The 19769-nt window shown below is 38.9% G+C and overlaps 1 protein-coding gene across 1 annotated transcript; it reads left to right on the plus strand.

Moving 5' to 3' along the window:
* Positions 1 to 3178: 3178 nt before the first annotated feature.
* Positions 3179 to 15170, plus strand: LOC107601359 (lactase-phlorizin hydrolase-like). Its single transcript, XM_016293522.1, has 17 exons — positions 3179 to 3761; positions 5084 to 5145; positions 5236 to 5319; positions 5488 to 5587; positions 5682 to 5766; positions 5849 to 6539; positions 7338 to 7983; positions 9981 to 11525; positions 12213 to 12481; positions 12588 to 12878; positions 12978 to 13176; positions 13298 to 13500; positions 13841 to 13947; positions 14045 to 14176; positions 14272 to 14495; positions 14596 to 14832; positions 14947 to 15170. Exons 1-17 carry the CDS (start codon positions 3179 to 3181, stop codon positions 15168 to 15170), a joined length of 5682 nt encoding a protein of 1893 aa, XP_016149008.1.
* The last annotated feature ends 4599 nt before the right edge of the window (positions 15171 to 19769 follow it).

The raw sequence follows: 19769 nt of genomic DNA on the forward strand, positions 1-19769 counted from the left end.
CCCCCAAAGGAAATTAGTAGATACCGAGGTATCACTCTAATCCGGAGAAAAGCGCTGACACCCTGTCTGGATCATGTCCCTTAGGTCTTTTACCTACCTTCCTTTGACCCACGATTCTTCCTACCCCTACCCGCGGGCTGGGGAGGAGCGCGAGCCGCGACACTAGCCTTCTGTGCCCGTCTCTGATCCTCAAACCGAGATGGGCCAGGACCCCTGTTAGTTGCTTTCACAACGAACAACACAGTGGTCTAGCATGAGGGGAAGCCCCGGCTTAGCGTGCGCTGAGGCCGGGCTAGCGTGAGCTGAGGCGGCGGGGTCGAGAACGGCGCACCCAGAGGATCTGACGAATGAGCGGCAACCGCATGTGACGACCTCGAGCTGGACTCCGCTTCGTTCACAGTGAAAGTTGATGTACTCCCTCAGCGACCAGCACAGATCAGCTCCAGGCATGACGAAGGGGATATCGTCCTCTTTTGGAAGACCAAACAAAGTAGTTTCGCTTTCACAACGAAGCACACAGCATCTTCACGACATGGCTGCCGCGTCAACAATACTACAGCGAGAATAAAAGCTACGCCTTTTTTTTTTGCGTGAAAATTTGGGCGGCGTTATGCAAATCTTCCCACATAGTGAGGTAGATATGTGGGGGCGTGTTAGAACGAGACGTTTTAGGTAGGTGTGGCTGACTCTGAACTTTTATAAAGAATATCTCTTTGGATTTGAGACTTTAGTCTTTGCAACTTTACAGATCTTCTTTATGCACCAAGAGCTGCTGTTTAACACTCCAAAGAGAAAGGAAAAATTGAAATCGCATCATATGACCCCTTTAATCTGTTCGAATGAAGAAACAAAACTCATCTGTGCCTTGACTTGAGGGTGAATACATTTTCAGCAAGTTTTAATTTCTGTATGAACTATAGTTTTGAAGGTATGTGCTATGTTTGTTGTGTGCATATGTGTTAGATGAACATCGTTGACTGCTGTGCCATGTCTTGCTGTTTTTTCCAGTGTCACACACCACAGACATTGTCCTTTCAGTATGATGTGTCTAATGTTCTGTTAGTTTTTTTTATTTTATTTTTTGTTTTTTTAATGGAATACCTCAGATAAAATGTATCTACTGCCTGACAGTTATCACTGAAATAGGTGTCTTGGGAAGTCACACTTATCTCTAAGACAGCAAACAAGAATATGAAGGCAGGTCACTGTTATTTATCAATCAAATTTATAGGCACTGTCTATGCTCATTGTAAATGTTTGGGGTTTGCTGACGCTGAGTTTGCAAATATGTGTTTAAAGTTTCTGAGTAGGAATTTTGGAGAAAGTGACTGGTCTTTGTTAGTCCTGGGTAGATTGCTTACAAATTGTAGTCCATTACTGATTACAGAAAATACATTCCCTTCTTTGATATCAACATGAAATGCAATAAACACCAGGGTTTCCTAAACTGGGGTTAATTTAAGAACTGCAAAGGGTTTGTAAGTAGATAAATAGCTAATAATTATTGCTGTCTATATAACGTGTTCATTTAATTAATTAGTTATGGGGAAAAATAATGTGTTAAAATTATTAATGCATTTAACGCACCTGTAGCCTATAATGCATTTAAATGTCGCTTAAGATATTGTGTCAAAAATACTCCTGAGAGTTTTTGTATTGTATTTATATCATATGATATAGTTAGACAATATCACATGAGCAATTAGTGCTGTTTTTGAATAGCATGAGTGCAAATGTGATTCTGATTTTATGCAACAGTTTACAAGTCAAGGAGGTCAGGACCTCTGTAGGGGCAAAAGGCCCACATTATCATTTAAAGGGAAATGCATTTTATGCTTTCATACTAGTTTAATTTCTTGTCAGAGAGCCATGTGTGACTCGCTAGCCATAGGTTCCTGGCAACTGGTCAATATGATACTTATGAAACTTAACAACTGCCATAAATTGTATCACTAGTTAGATAAAAGTTAAACTGCATGATTGTGACGCTAATATGTATGCCTCCCCCTTAGATTAGCAGTTGTACTTATAAAGAGCTTTGAACACTCTTTGTAGAACAGTCATGATGAAGGTCCTAGAGGGATTTCTTTCATTAGGTTTGTTGGCTGTTTTTTGGAGCTCCAGTAATGCAGAGCAACAGGACTTCATGTTACTTGCTGGCCCTCTGAAAACCAGCCAGACTTCACCTTCAAATGAAGATAATGTGTTTAACTGTGGAGGTCCACTGCCTCAACAATCCAGAGCCTACTTCCTGTACCTTCAGAGCAGAGGGGTGACCCACTTTAAAGTTCCCCTGTCCTGGTCTCTCATCCTTCCCTCAGGTGATGCCAACCAGCCGCATGAAGACACTGTGAAGTGCTACAAGACGCTCGTGCAGCAGCTGACTGAATCGAGCATCAAACCTCTGCTGGTTCTCCATCGTTCTGCTGACAGATATTAATCAGACAGCATATTAATACTTTACTGAGAGTTTGTTGACACGTAAGTGCAAAGTTACTTATTGTCAACAGAATGTTCAAAAGGGACCATCAAAATAGTGTTACCATATGTATTGTGTACATATGTTGTACACATGAGAATCACTGGTGTCTGCCTGACATCTAAATGTGCTGTGTGTATGTGTGTATGTGTGTGTGTTTTTTTTTACTTTTTTTTTGACTGAACACAAGCAAGATTATCAGTGAATAATAGCAGGGTGCAAAATAAAGCCTGCGAATAATAATACAAATATTAAATATACACAGCCAAAATTTCCTTTATCGGGAATTAAAATTAGTTAAAATTAAAAAAGTTTTTAATATGATGAATGGAATATCAGTTCAACAGATTGTCAAAATTATAACATTTATAGGATTTTTTTTTTGGTTGTTGAATACAGTCAAGAAGGTCAAGATCTCTGAAGGTGCAACAGGCCAATATCATCATTTAAAGGGTAATTTGTATGAAAAAAATTAATTGAATGCTTTTTCAGTTAAATTTTTGTCAAAGAGCCATGTGTGGATCACGAGCCATAGTTTCACGACCACTGGTCCATATGAGAAACTTAACGACTGCCATAAATTGTATCACTAGTTAGATAAAAGTTAAACTGCATGATTGTGACACTGATATGTATGCCTCCCCCTTAGATTAGCAGTTGTACTTATAAAGAGCTTTGAACACTCTTTGTAGAACAGTCATGATGAAGGTCCTAGAGGGATTTCTTTCATTAGGTTTGTTGGCTGTTTTTTGGAGCTCCAGTAATGCAGAGCAACAGGACTTCATGTTACTTGCTGGCCCTCTGAAAACCAGCCAGACTTCACCTTCAAATGAAGATAATGTGTTTAACTGTGGAGGTCCACTGCCTCAACAATCCAGAGCCTACTTCCTGTACCTTCAGAGCAGAGGGGTGACCCACTTTAAAGTTCCCCTGTCCTGGTCTCTCATCCTTCCCTCAGGTGATGCCAACCAGCCGCATGAAGACACTGTGAAGTGCTACAAGACGCTCGTGCAGCAGCTGACTGAATCGAGCATCAAACCTCTGCTGGTTCTCCATCGTTCTGCTGTACCAGAACTCTTCAGGGCCAGATTTGGAGGCTGGGAGAATCCATTACTGGTGCAGATGTTTGAACAGTATGCAGGATTTGTGTTCAATGCATTTAGAGATCTTGCGGACACATTCATCACATTCAGTCACCTGCATGAGCTACATGAATTGCAACTTCAAAATGCTGTCCAGTCTCATGCAAATGTTTACAATGTCTATCATCAAATGTTCAAAGGTAAGGCATGAGTTTATTAATTAATTAATTTATTATCATACATTATCATATGTTTCATGAATAAAATGCTAAATTGTTTCATGGTTTAAATGTAGTTGAAAAACGGCTAAACAGCTCATTTTATGGCCAACTGAGACAATTTACAGCATGTAATGTGAAAACAGGCCCATATTCTTAGACAAATGTTAAAGGGGTGGTTCACTGGTTTTTATCTAGGCTTGATTGTGTTTATGGGGTGCAGTCTAACATGTGTTAATGCTTTGTTTTTTTAAAAAACACATTATTTTTCACATTATTTACCTTTATTCCACAACACTCTGTCTTTTCTCTGTGTGTTGTGATTGGCTAAACCGCCTCTAGTGCGCGTCTAATCGTCACGCCCCTCACCTCAGCGGCATGTGCTCCGGTTGTATTGTAAACAACGTCATCGTTAATATCGCTTATCAGTTTGAGCCCGATTGAGAAGCAAAGGATATTATTGAAGAGGATCGTGCAGAACCTGTGCAAGCACAGCTTTTAATGGTAGACCTATGTTTTTTGTTTGTTGTTTTGTTCTCATACTTTTAGATATACTGTTATTTGTAAATGCTACTGCTTATGTTAGCTTTTAATACACGGTTTTATCCTGATTAAAGCTTTAATACAGTACGGCAACTGCACGTGCGTCCATGTTTAACGCTTCTCATAGCTATGTGAAATAAAGGGTATAATTGGAACAGTTAATTGTTGGAGGTGAGCTGAATGAGAGAGAGAGAGAGAGAGAGAGAGAGAGAGAGAGAGAGAGAGGGAGAGATGCAGAGCGTGTGCAGAGCAGGGGGACTCGAGGAACAGTATTAAGATCTGCTGCTTTAGAACATTTATTTTTAAACTTGTGAATCCATTAGAATCGTTAGAAGACAGAATCGCGATTCATATATGAACAGATTTTTACATGCACCTCTAGTTTTCTCTTCCTCTTCTCTAAAGCAGCGCAGCATGGCCTCGCCCCCTTTGCTGCCTTTTCCCGAGGGCGGGGTTTATCTGGGTTTGTTACATCACAAACCCAGGAAGTAACTTGTTGTAGTCCCTACCAGCCGTTTTTGTAGGCATTAAACTGCCAGAATTTTAAAAGACGATATCTCCGTTTACATTGAACTTTCAACTTTGTAAATTTGCAGATATTGTTTATGCTCAAACAGCAACAATGAAACAGTGAAATCGCAGTGAACCACCCCTTTAAAACAACAAAAAGTTTACTTTTACATAGTTTACATTACATAGTTCTTTATAATAATACAGTGAATGTGTGTTTCTCTCTCTCTCTCTCTCTCTCTCTCTCTCAGCACTTCATTTGTCTGTTGGGATCAGAGCCAGTGAAATTAACTCCATAACTCCAAAAAACACGGTAAGTGTTCAAGACAGATCATCATATATTATGCTGATCAATAGTCAATATTATGTCATTTATAACATACGTCTCTTGTCTCATCTTCAGGCACATGTGAATTTCATATCTCTCCATATGCAGTACAACTGCAAATTGGAGACACCTCTTACAGAGGAATTGAGGAAGTTACACGTAATGATTTGTTGTGGCTCTTGAAATATTATATAATCATCTGTACAGTAGTGAATAGTCATCAGATTTCACAGCTGGTCACTTAACTCAGCTGGTTTTTAATATTGATTGGTTGATGTGACAGAACATTTCAGGACACTGGAATGACACTTGACACTCTTGTTTCAGATTGGCAGTGGTCAAAAGCCCATCCTTATGTATCAGCTGACAGTCCAAGACTGTGATGGATATGAAAATAATTTCCAGCCACTTCACACAATTCTCGGAGGTAAATGTTAGCATATTTCTTTAAGTGATGGGTCCAAAGTCTAAGATGCTATTTATGGAATTAAAATACCAGATGCTAACCTATTATTTGTCAGTTTTAGAGAACAAAGATCTTCACATCATGGGCTGTGACATCACACACCTTTTTGAGAAGCTAGATCAGGAAGAAACACACAAAAGGTAAAGCTGAGACCAATAAGGTACAAATATCAGTATATAATAGTTATGTAATAGTCAGCATAGCAAGTATGTTCTCATTTAGTTTGCAGATGGAAAATACTAAGACAGTCTCACATCAGAAATCAGCTTCTGCATTCTCATACCAAAAGGTCTGGGAGAAATTCAGAAGTCAAACTGAAGCTGAGCGTGATCAGTTCTTGAGTGGCTCGTTCCCAGTTCATTTTGACTGGTCCGTCTCCAGTGAAAGTTTCAAAGTGGAGGGTGGATGGACTGAACACGGGAAGGGCGAGACAATATGGGACCGATTTAGCCATGAGGGTCATGTCTTTGAAAACCAGACCACTGATTTGGCCTGTGATAGTTATCACAAGGTGGACTATGATGTGTATCTGCTTAGGGGCATGATGGCACCTAATTATCAGTTCTCAATTTCCTGGGCTCGCATTTTCTCCACCGGACGCAAAGAAAGTTTGATTGAAAAAGGTGTTGCTTATTATGACAAGATGATTGATACACTCCTACAATCCGGCATCGAGCCCACTGTTGCCCTGCATCACTGGGACATTCCCCAAGCTCTGCAGGACTCAGGCGGCTGGGAAAATGACTCTATTGTGGAAGCTTTCAAAGAATTTTCAGATTTCTGCTTCTCACATTATGGAGACAGAGTCAAAACATGGATCACCTTCGGCAGCCCGTGGGTAGTGAGCAACTTGGGGTATGGAACAGGGGAACATCCCCCAAGAGTGAAAGACCCAATAATCGTATCTTACAAGGTGTGTCTGTCAATCTGAGGAAGTACCATATATTTTTATGATTTTAGAAAGTGACAATTCTTTGTTTGTTTTTGCAGGTGACGCACAATATTATAAAATCTCATGCTGAAGCCTGGCATATTTATAATGATAATTACAGAAAACTGCAGGGTGGAAAAGTGGGCATTGCTCTTAACTCTGATTGGGCAGAGCCGAGGAATCCCTCAAGTGATCAGGATGTAGCAGCAGCTGAGCGTTATCTAAACTTCATGCTTGGCTGGTTTGCTCATCCCATATTTGTAGATGGAGACTATTCAACTGTGTTAAAGGAACAAATTGAGAAAAAGAAAGATTTATGTGGTAAAGAGCTGGCTAGACTCCCTGTTTTTACTGAGGCTGAGAAACAAAGAATTCAAGGCACAGCTGATTTCTTTGGACTTAACCACCACACTTCCCGACTGATTAGTGAGAGCTTGAATAGTTGTGATGCTGGACCGAATAATGTCGGGGACTTCCAGACTCATATTGACCCCACATGGCCCCCCACAGCTTCTGACCAGATCCAGTCTATTCCGTGGGGTCTTCGAAGGTTATTGAACTACATCTCTTTAGAGTACACGTCCATCACAAAGGTGCCCATCTACATCACAGGAAATGGAATGCCAACTGAATACAATGGTGATGTGTTCAATGACACTGAGCGTGTCGACTATCGAAAGACCCAATAATCGTATCTTACAAGGTGTGTCTGTCAATCTGAGGAAGTACCATATATTTTTATGATTTTAGAAAGTGACAATTCTTTGTTTGTTTTTGCAGGTGACGCACAATATTATAAAATCTCATGCTGAAGCCTGGCATATTTATAATGATAATTACAGAAAACTGCAGGGTGGAAAAGTGGGCATTGCTCTTAACTCTGATTGGGCAGAGCCGAGGAATCCCTCAAGTGATCAGGATGTAGCAGCAGCTGAGCGTTATCTAAACTTCATGCTTGGCTGGTTTGCTCATCCCATATTTGTAGATGGAGACTATTCAACTGTGTTAAAGGAACAAATTGAGAAAAAGAAAGATTTATGTGGTAAAGAGCTGGCTAGACTCCCTGTTTTTACTGAGGCTGAGAAACAAAGAATTCAAGGCACAGCTGATTTCTTTGGACTTAACCACCACACTTCCCGACTGATTAGTGAGAGCTTGAATAGTTGTGATGCTGGACCGAATAATGTCGGGGACTTCCAGACTCATATTGACCCCACATGGCCCCCCACAGCTTCTGACCAGATCCAGTCTATTCCGTGGGGTCTTCGAAGGTTATTGAACTACATCTCTTTAGAGTACACGTCCATCACAAAGGTGCCCATCTACATCACAGGAAATGGAATGCCAACTGAATACAATGGTGATGTGTTCAATGACACTGAGCGTGTCGACTATCTCAAAGCCTACATTAATGAGGCAATGAAAGGTAAACATCTTAAGAAAATTAGTTAATGTTTAAAATAGGGCTGTCAGTCGATTACAATTTTTAATCTAATTATTGACATGATGTTTCGATTAATTAATCTAATTAATCGCAAAATAAATTTGACTGTGAAAATACCCACAAAAGATTATTTAAAGATATTTTTGTGTTAAATGAGAAAGTATCAAGTAGACATTACAAATGGTAGCTTTAGAAATATTGTATTTGATTAAACAACAAAAAAATTATTACACATAATAATTTAGGCTACAACGGCCTAACATAAACTATGGAAGATGAAAGAAGATCATTTGAGAGTCATCTCAGTATTGTCTGTTCATACAGTGGAAGTCATTGTTATCCAAAACAGCTTTGTTACCAACAGTCTTCAAAATACCAAAGTCCCTTGAAGGGTATTCTATAGTCTTTGAAAATACCTTCTTTTATGTTCCACAAAATAAAGGTTTGAAACGACATGAGGGATTAAAAATAATTAAATGATACTCTAAATAAAAAACTAAAACTACCAACAGGTGGCGGTAAATGTAATTCATTTGATTCGTTCAAGCGGCTGACTCATTCAGGAATTATGTAAATGGCTCTCTTTTTGAATTGGCCTCTGAATTATTAGGTGCGTTCGACTTGAACCACAGCTACAGATGGCGGTCAACAAGAGAAGCCGCTTGCAGTAAAAAAGCTAAAAACACAGATTTGTGGCCATTATTGGAATTGAAAAGGTTAGAAGAACCCTTTATGATTCATTCAGAAACTAAACACCCCTGTGTTGCTCGAAGACGAACAACAATTCTGCTATGGCTTTAAAGGTAATATATTCTTTGCAAAATTGAGCAAAAACACACAATATTATGTTTAAAATATAACACAATATCAACTTCTTATTTACTGAACTGTTGTATAAAATCACATTTAAACTCGTAATATTCGGGACAAAATCAGCACTCGTGTAATAGCCTACTGGTCTCCCTGCTCGTGTGATATCGTATGATATAAATATGAGACAAAAACATCTTGAATTTTAGGGCATAACTGCATTTATGGAGTTGTTGCCCTGCATCATATTTGTCAACACTCAACTGTATGAAATGTAAGATGATGTACAGGTCTGGGGGCGGTGCCAGTGTGTTAACTTAATTAATTAAGTTAACACGTTAAACTGACAGCCCTAGTTTTAAACCTTTTAAATGTTTAAAGAGATAACAAGTCAGTCAGGGAGTTGGTAACGTAAACCTAAGGTCTTGGAGATTCTAACATTTTTATATTTGAATTATTCATTATATAGTATTCATTATTTCCAGGCCAAAAACCCTATCTGCCAAACCTTAAAGGGATAGTTAACCCAAAAATGAACATTCTGTCATTAATTACTCACCCTCATGTCGTTCCAAACCTGTAAGACCTTCGTTCATCTTCAGAACACAAATTAAGATATTTTTTATGAAATCCAAGAGCTCTCAGACCCTCAACACAACTGAAATGTTCCCAGGTCCAGAAACGCAGCAAGGACATAGGTAAAATAGTCGCATTTGATGCATGTGTGTGTTAACGTAAGCAGCAGCGCCATGCACATGTGTTGTTTACATGAAGCGGAAGTAAGCGCATGCGTCTCTCCACAATGGCGGTGCACCTCAGCTGACAGGATGACAATTGTTGAATAAAGTTGTTGTTTTTGTTTTCTTTGCACACAAAAAGTATTATCGTAGCTTTGTAAAATTACGGTTGAACCCTTGATGTCACATGGACTATTTTACCGATGTCCTTGCTACGTTTCTGGACCTGGGAATATTTCAGTTGTGTTGCTGTCTATGGAGGGTCTGAGAGCTCTCGGATTTAATCAAAAATATCTTAATTTGTGTTCCGAAGATGAACGAAGGTCTGACGGGTTCAAGAGGTTTGTAATGACATGAGGGTGAATAATTAATGACTATATAATAAAAGGTTGCTATATAAAGTTTACTAACTACATCTCTCTGTCAAAACAGCTGTGATTTTGGATGGAATTGACGTCCAGAGGTTTACAGTCCAGTCTCTAATGGATGGATTTGAGGGTCCTCAAGGCTACAGTCAACGATTTGGATTGCACTATGTTTACTTTGAAGGTGCTGACAGACCGAGAACCCCCAAAGCATCAGCATATTACTACTCAAAGGTGATTGAGAGAAACGGATTTGCTGAGACTAAGATGGAAATGTATGGAAATAAAATTGAGATCACAAGACTCCCTAGTCTGCCACCGTCTGAAATTCCTTCAAAATCCAAGGTTGTTTGGGAAAAGTTTTCCCCTCAGACCAAGTTTGAGAGACAGCTTTATCACTACGGAACATTTCCAGAGGGATTCCATTGGGGTGTCTCGTCTTCAGCATATCAGGTAGAAGGTGGCTGGAATGCAGATGGAAAAGGACCAAGTGTTTGGGATACTTTCACTCAAAAACCTGGTAATATCCCAAACAATGACAATGGTGATGTTGCATGTGACAGTTATAATAAAATAGATGCGGATCTATACATGTTGAGAGCCCTGAAAGTTCAAACTTACAGATTCTCCTTGTCATGGTCTCGAATTTTCCCCAATGGATATAAATCTTCTCTTAACCAGAAGGGAGTGGACTATTACAACAGGCTCATAAATGGTCTCATAGCAAACAATATCACACCCATGGTGACTCTTTACCACTGGGACCTGCCACAGGCTTTGCAGAACATCAATGGTTGGGACAACCCTGAAATGATTAACATATTCAATGAATATTGTGACTTTTGCTATGCAACATTTGGAGACAGGGTGAAGTTTTGGATCACATTTAATGAACCTCAGACAATTGCATGGTCGGGATATGGACTGGGCCAGATTCCACCTAATGTGAATCAACCCGGAGATGCTCCATACAGGGTTGCACACAACCTCCTGAAAGCTCATGCACAAGTATATCACACTTATGATGAGAAATACAGGGCATCGCAAGGAGGTCTCGTATCGATTAGTCTGAACGCTGAATGGGCAGAACCCCTAGACATCAATGTTCCTCGAGAGGTGGTGGCTGCTGATCGAGCCCTTCAGTTCCAGCTAGGCTGGTTTGCACACCCCATCTTTAAAAATGGCGACTACCCTGATGCCATGAAGTGGCAGGTTGGGAACAAGAGTGAACTTCAAGGCTTGACAGAATCCAGGTTGCCTTCTTTTACTGATGAAGACAAAGCCTTTATCCAAGGAACAGCTGATGTATTCTGCATTAATACATACACTACCAAAGTCGTGCGTCATGTGACCAGCAGACTTGATATTGAGTCTTATGAAACTGATCAGGATGTTGAAAAGGACAATGCAGATGGCTCTATAAATACAGCTGTTAATGAGCAGAAGGCTGTTGCTTGGGGACTCAGGAGACTTCTTAACTGGTTAAAGGAAGAGTATGGAGACCCTGAGATTTATATTACGGAAAATGGTGTGGCAACAGGCATTGACATAACAGTTGATGACACTGATCGAATATTCTTCCTGAACACCTATATTGATGAGGCTCTTAAGGGTATGCTAACACTGTTTCTAATCAACAACTGTTTGAACTGTGCATTTTTAAAGGGATGGTTCATCCAAAAATGAAAATTCTGGAATTAATTACCAATTCCCTAAGACTTTTGTTCATCCTCTGAACGTAATTGAAAATATTTTAAATGAAATCCGAGAGGTTTCTGTCCCTCTATTGACAGCCTAAGCAACTTTCACTTCGAAGGCCCAGAAAGGTAGTAAAGACATCATGGAAGTAGTCCATGTTACTCCAGTGGTTCAACTGTAATTTTCTGAAGCGTCGAGAACCTTCAGTTGTGTTCCGAGGATGAGCGAAAATCTCAGGGGATCGGAAGAACATGAGGGTGATCAATTAATGACAGAATTTTCATTTCTGGGTGAACCATCCCTTTAAGCATAAAAGCTGCTTATAAATACTTACATTCAGAAATCATAAATCAATACATTTTAAATATTATTATGGTAAATGAGACTTCTGAAACCCAATCCTGTGTAGTTTTTGGTTTTCATGGTTTTGAATACAACAAACATTGCTTTACATAAACATCTAAGGTTCTACATTTTTTTATCTTTTCTGCATAAAACACAAACTGTACAAAATTATTAGTGAATGAGACTCAGTGTTTTTAATAGTGTTACACTGTAAATTGTTGAACTTGACAGACATTTACATATATTCTCTTTTTAGCGCACAATCTGGATGGAGTACGTGTCAAGGGTTACATTGCTTCCTCTCTTATGGACTCCTTCGAGTGGCTGAAAGGCTACACTGTTGGCTATGGACTTCACTATGTGAACTTCAAACTTTCAAGTCGGCCAAGAAGTCCAAAGCGCTCTGCTCACCTCTACTTTGATATAATGAAAAATAATGGCTTTCCACTGACAGAGGATGTAGAAATGTTATATGGACATTTCCCAGAGGGATTTATGTGGAGCACAGCAAGCGCGTCATATCAGGTACAATCTATTTTAACAAATGAAACTGAATTTTGTCTATCCTATTTGCTCTTAGTGTCTTCAAATGAGGACATTTGTTTCATTTGTTTATGCTCAAACACCACAGATAGAGGGCGCCTGGAGAGCAGATGGAAAAGGTCTCAGCATTTGGGACAAATTTGCTCACACTCCAGAAAAGATATCGCAGGATGACAATGGTGACATTGCCTGTGACAGCTACAACAAGATTGCTGAGGATATCAATAGTCTCAAAACACTGAGGGTCAGACACTACCGGTTTTCTGTTTCATGGCCCAGAATTATGCCAGATGGAACGACCAGGAAAATTAATGATGCTGGACTCAACTACTATCATAGACTAGTAGATGCTCTTTTGGAAGCCAATATCACACCCCAGGTAATATATTTTGAATTAATTTGCATGCAAAAATTGCACTTGTAGCCTAAAAGAATTTGATTCATTTATGACTGTCTATTAATAATTTTGAATTGACAGGTGACTTTATACCACTGGGATCTCCCACAACCACTTCAGGATGTTGGTGGCTGGGAGAATGAGACCATTGTCGAGAGGTTCAGAGACTACGCTGATGTTGTATTTAACAGTCTGGGAGACAAAGTGAAGTTCTGGATCACTATAAATGAACCCTACATTGTTGCACTGCATGGGTATGGCCATGGAATTTTTGCACCAGGTATACGATTTGTATAGAAAATTATATTTTTTGCTTTTTATAAATATGATTTCGCTTATCAGTTTCAATGTTAACAGTTAATGATGCATCGTACAATTCTTGATGTTCTATTTCTGTCCAGGTATAAATGCTAATCCCGGCACTGCGCCATATATTGCGGGACACAACCTTCTCAAGGCTCATGCTGAGGCCTGGCATCTGTATAACGACAAGTATCGTGCAAAACAAGGTGGCATTATTGGCATCACGATAAACTCTGACTGGGCTGAACCAAGAAACCCATACAAACAGGAAGACGTGGACGCTGCTATGCGTGTAGTTCAGGTACAGTTTTGTAGTTCAACCATTTTCAGCATCCATGACAGTGTTGTTATCTCTAACTAAAACTAAAATTAAAAATACTAAACATTTAAGTTAATTTGAATAAATTCAAATGAAATGAAAATTATTTTTTGACCAGGTAGTTTTTTTTAATTACACGCAAATGAGTCAACAAAATTACTAAAACTTTAAATAAATTAAAATGTATGTAAAATATAAAAATAAAAACTAATTCAAAATATTAATCAATACTAAGATAGTACAGCAATGATACTGAAATAACAATACATGTGTGCATGCATAAATAATACACCGCTGCTCTTTTTTTTATCTCTCGAAACAGTTCATGATGGGTTGGTTTGCTCATCCTGTGTTCAATGGAGATTACAGCGATTTAATGAAGAACATAATTCGAGAGAGAAGTTTAGCGGCTGGCCGACCACAATCAAGGTAATAAAGATTACCTTCCTCTTTTTTTCTGAGAAATTCAAAGTTTTGTATTCAAATGCTTATAAATGTTTTTACATTTGCATTTAACATCTAACAGGCTTCCAGAATTTACCGCGGCAGAAGTAGCGAGGATTAAGGGAACTCATGATTATTTCGGATTCAACCACTACACCACTGTTTTAGCCTTTTACGTTGACTTTCAGAACCAAGAGCATTATGATGCAGACAGGTAGCCTTTTAGATTTAATCAACATCGTCACACTGTTTCAGACCCAATTTGTTTAAAACATGCATTAATATTCATCATGCTGTCATCTATTTTAGGGGTGCAGCAGTTATTAGTGATCGTACATGGCTGGAATCTGGATCCGACTGGTTGAAAGTTAATCCAATGGGATTCCGAAAAATTCTGAAATTCATTAAGGATGAATATGGAAACCCTCCTATTTTCGTTACAGAGAATGGAGTATCAGAACGAGGGCCAGTAAATCTGAATGACACCCTCCGAATCCACTACTATGAAAATTATATCAATCAGGCCCTGAAAGGTAAAAAGTAATTTTTGAAATGCTTTTTTCATGCATCAATTTTAGACTATTGGTAAAAATGCATTTGTGCTAATTGAATAATTTGTCTTTTTATTCTTAGCGTATTTGCTGGATGGTGTGGACATGCGCGGCTATGCTGCCTGGTCACTAATGGACAATCTGGAATGGACGATGGGTTATGATGAAAGATTTGGTCTTTTCTATGTAAATCGATCAGATCCTTCTTTACCACGTATTCCTAAGAAATCTGTCTGGCACTATGCTACAATAACCAACTGCAATGGCTTCATAAGCCCAGCAGAAATTCCACATGGATGTCAGATCCATGAACCTGAAGGTAACATCTATCCTTTTGTTTGTTCATTCACTGTATCCTTCACTCTGTATGTCTATCTATCTGTCATTCTGTCTCTCCCTCCATCCATTCAACTGAGTCTTTTCTTGATTACAGGAACTACTTCTCCATCTCTTCCTGGTGAGGAGCCGGTGGTCAGTTTCTTAGGTTTGGAAGTGTCAAGTTCTGATGCTACACTGGGTCTCAGTGTCCTCTTCAGTCTCACTGTTATTGCAGCAGTCGCTGTTGTCCTCATGGCGTATGGAATTGTCAAGACATCTAAGAAACAAAAACATCCTGTAGAAGAACACATTGGCCTTGAGAACAAATGCAAGTTCTAAACATAACACCTGCTTTACTGATTATCCTAATATAATCGGCCTATTATAATATAATCTTAATATAATTTGCTATAATATGACTTCATAAATGGTTGTAAATATGTCTCTTTGAAAAATATCAGCAGTTGCCTGAGTATCTGCCTTTAACAGTAAAATGTCAGTAGTAAAATATCAGTTAACTTTGTCTAACTTACTAGCAATGTAATGAAAAGTCATTATATCCTTTTCAGTGTATCATCAGAAAGTATATGTACAAAGTGGCACTAAATGCTGAAATGTTATGTTAGCTTTCTTAAATGATTACTTTATTTTAATTTATCAAGTGCAACTTTTGTCACATGTATACGAAATTCATTTTAATATGTCAGTCTTTTTAAATGCATAGAGTGGTTTGTTCTGTTTTGTGTGTTTTAATGCTTTGCATATGAATTATCTCTGTACATGCTGATTTTAAACAATAAGTCAAACAAATAAAGTAATTGTTTTAAAGTTGTTTTATTGTAATGCAGAGTCAATGGAGTTGGGATCCATTTGTAACTTTATTAACAGAGTTACTGTTAGTTGGGCAAACAGGAAGAGTTCAAACACTGTGTCAGGGATATCCAAAGCAAAACAGTAGCATAATCACAAGACTGGCAATGGGTCAGGAATTATAACTAACAATATAAGTTATTCTTCCTTTACATTATAAAAATATTTCACAGTAAAAAAAGACTTTGCTTGATAAATAGAAATGAACTATCAATCCAAGGACAGAAGGGATGAAGTAGATTGTATACAACAGGTTTATCAACAAAGTTTTGATTATGTTGATCATTTATAGGTCCTATAAATTTATATGATACAGGCTAATATATTTAGAAATAGACATTATACTTATTGTTTAACAGAATGTTACAACAAATTGTTACTTTAAGTTATGAGAGAAAAAACTTTTAAAAATGTAGCTAAAATGTTGCAACATGCTGTCACGAATCCGGTCTATAAACTTCCGTTCACTCACCACCAGAGGTCACCCACTCTCCACATGGACTCTCACACTACACAGACTGTTACACATCACCCTGGACTACATTTCTTATGCTCCATTGCACTAATCACAAGCTCACCTGAAACGAATCACACACAGCTGCTACCAATAACACACACTATATAAATCAGTCTCACACCACCATTCAATGCTGAGTATTGTTTAGCGCATATCTCTCTCATAGCGATAGCTGCTTTACGGAGCCATTCCAAGTTTCTTAATCTAGTATAGCCTTGTTCTTAGTCTGTTTACCCGTGTCTTTATCCTTGCCTGTTATCTCGTTTTGTCTGATCTCTGCTTGCCCTGAAGTTTATAGTCTGTTTTGGAGTTACTCTTTGCCTTGCTGTTTCGGACTGTGTTTGCACCTTGCCTGGACTCTAGCTCGTCTTGTGGATTACGTTCGCCGGAGATCGACCACACCCATTTACTGGACTACTCTTGTGTCTTGCCCTCAATATACCTGTTTGCCATTGTTTGACCCATGCATGTTATGACCACGTCTCTGTCTAATAAAAGCCTGCAGATGGATCCGCACGTCTTGTTCGCCCCGCTACACATGCATTGACAAACAAGTATTCTGTTTTCAATCAATTTATACCCCCAAAGGGAGAACATATCATGGGGGATACAAACATTAAAATCCAAAATTAAAGTAATGTTTTTAAAAAATCATGAATAAATTATTTTTCTTATGTCTCTTTATGGTCTTGCCCTTTTTAGGGTTAACAACAATAATTTGCTGTGAGTTATTACCCTGATCTACCCTATGATGTCAATGCATTGTGACCCCTGTGTGGTGTTTTATTAAAGCCTTACAAACACGCACAAACAAGCTAACAGGTACAATAAAAAAAGAAAAAGAAGAGATATTTGATATCGTTGCTTATTCAGATAACGCAGCATAAATGCAGATTTATATAATCAATACAGTTTCTGATTTTCACTATAAGATTGTTTTGACTGGTTAAATTGACCAACATTATGTTATTTAGTCCACAGAGTCAGTGTGTTTGGAGATCTGGAGAGATTTTGGAGAGTCTGCAAATAATGTATTACCTTCATTTTCTTGTTTTATAATACTGAAAAAGGATAATAATCCTGTTTTGTCAATATCCTCATTGTGGGTGTCACGGTGCGCTACTGTAAGGAGCACGGAGACGAGGAGTGGAATTCAAACATAGATTTTAATAACATCCAGGGAACAAGGAAGACACACGTAGCAAGGGTAGACATACAATTCCGGACAAGGGAAATTCAGAAACACAGGGGAACTAATGGGACACACCTGGGAACAAATGAACTAAATGACAGGAAAATCTGGAAACACATTAAATAATCAGGACAGGAACAGGAAGGGCAAAAGGAAACTTAGGAAGCAAAACACACACAAAACACGGAACAGAGTCTGACATTACTCCCCCTCGTCCCGCGCCATAACAATTCCACCGGGGGGGCGTCCTGGAAGCTGATGCAGGACTGGGACACAGGGAATACCTCCAGGGCAGATCAGGCAGTCCATGGTGCCGTGGCGGCACAGGGAGCTCGGGGCGCCATGGTGGAGCAGGCAGACTGGGAAGCCATGGCGGAGCAGGCAGTTCAGGAGGCCATGGCGGAGTAGGGAACTGTGGAGGCCATGGCCGGACGGCCTCCGTGGCCTCGCCACTCGGCCCGGCCACTATGGACGAACCCATACCATTTATCAAATGGTTTCTAGGGTGGTCTAAATGGCTGCTAGAGCATGACTAAACAGTTTCCACCATGGTAATTAAAGACTACTTATCAGTCTGAGTCAAAAAAGGCCACCCACTTGTCTCTATGTTCTGATCCACAGATATACCTCAAAATTTTTTCCAATGGAAGTCAATGGACTGGTTGCTAAGGTGCTGTAACTAGGACATGGCTAAAGGTTGAAATGTCACCATGTATTGGCTGCGTGCTCAGTTGAGTCAAATGAGCCCACCCCCAAGTCTCTACGATATTCTGATGCGGACATGAGTTTATGGGATTTTTCACCCACTGTACGAACATCAAAAGCCCAATTGCTTATAAAAGTTATAGTACACCTCTCCTCAATAAGCCACACGGTTTGTTTTGCAAGCAACGCTAGTGTAGTATTCTAAGTATGGAAGATAACAATAGTGATGTTTTGCTTTGCACGCACTACTAATGACTAGATATGTAAATTTTCTAAAGAAAATGTGAATGTTGCTTGCTGTGTCAAAGGACAGCACTGGGCAGTTACTAGGGTCTTTTTTTAATGTTTTAACAATTTGTTAGGATTGTAACATGTTTGAACACTTAGCTATTCACTATTAGCATGTAGCTACTCAGTGCTAGCATGTTTAGCATGTTGGAAGTCCCGTTTTGCTAGCATAAGTCAAAAGAGCCAATTCCCAAGACTATATGATATTCTGATGCACAGATGTAAATCTTGCAGTTACAAGGATACTCTGTTTAGTTGTTAGGGAGTTGATTGGCATCTGCCAATGATGATACTCTAAAGGCTGATTGCTAGTATGAATGATATAAACCAACCCCCATGGCATGTGTTTGCTAGAGTGCTGTAAATGGTTGCCAGGGAGTGGCTTGATAGCTTCACAGTGATCCTGAGATCCTGATTGGTTGGCTGAGTAAAACAAGTCCACCCCATGACATTGTGATGCAGTTATGTTCAATGCAAAATTCCCATGCAAGTTACCATAGTAGAAAAAATGTGTGTTCAGTTCCTGTTTCATGGGCAGTCCCTTCACCATAGTATGTCTATGGGGCAACTTTGGGGGGCTCTTGCACCCCAGGGGTGCAGTCTGTTGACTCTAAGAGCTTTGCTCTAACATTCCTATGAACTTGTACTGGCTGAGCGAGTACAAATGGAAAATAAATTCAAACAAGTCTACACTACTACCTGTTGTCAACTAGGTGGCGATTTAACACCACTGTCTCACTTCACACAAACCTTGTTCATTATCTAAGAATTACTTTTGGAGAGGAATTACATATTTTCATTGTTACTGACGTATATTATTATATGCTCTTAAAAATAAGAAATAATTACCAAACTTAGTTCCTAATAGCTTCATAGAAACAGTAATACTAATAAATTCACATACAGTCTGGAATTTTTGTATTTAAAACATATATATATATATTTTTTTATTTTTATTTTTTTTTATTTACTTATTCTTCAATAACCTGTAACTACTCAGAATAACCAATTATGTTTTTAAAATACTAATATTTGGTTGCATTCAGTCACAGCCACACGGATGCATCTTTTCAAACTTACAATTACATGCACTTTGCTTGTTTACTCAACACACAAATTAGATATGTTTTTGTGGATTATTGTGATGTTTTTTATCAGCAGTTTGAACTCTCATTTTGACGGCACCCATTCACTGCAGAACAAGTGATGTATAGCTAAATGTCTCCAAATCTGTTCCAATAAGAAACAAATATGTTTTAGATTGACATCTTTGACTGCTGTGCCACATCTTCCTGTTTTTTTCCAATGCCACACACCACAAGCATTGTCCTTTCAATTATTTATTTATTTATTTATTTTTAATGGA

This window comes from Sinocyclocheilus grahami, unplaced genomic scaffold, assembly GCF_001515645.1.
Source record: "Sinocyclocheilus grahami isolate Dianchi unplaced genomic scaffold, SAMN03320097.WGS_v1.1 scaffold304.1, whole genome shotgun sequence".
Lineage (NCBI taxonomy): Eukaryota > Metazoa > Chordata > Actinopteri > Cypriniformes > Cyprinidae > Sinocyclocheilus > Sinocyclocheilus grahami.

What these genes read in the sequence shown, in the direction of transcription:
- LOC107601359 (XM_016293522.1), top strand. Translation starts at nt 3,179, where the DNA reads ATGATGAAGGTCCTAGAGGGATTTCTTTCATTAGGTTTGTTGGCTGTT. An exon ending in AGGAATTGAGGAAGTTACAC is followed by an intron (nt 5,320 to 5,487) that starts GTAATGATTTGT and finishes CTCTTGTTTCAG; the next exon opens with ATTGGCAGTGGTCAAAAGCC. An exon ending in CAGCAAGCGCGTCATATCAG is followed by an intron (nt 12,482 to 12,587) that starts GTACAATCTATT and finishes CAAACACCACAG; the next exon opens with ATAGAGGGCGCCTGGAGAGC.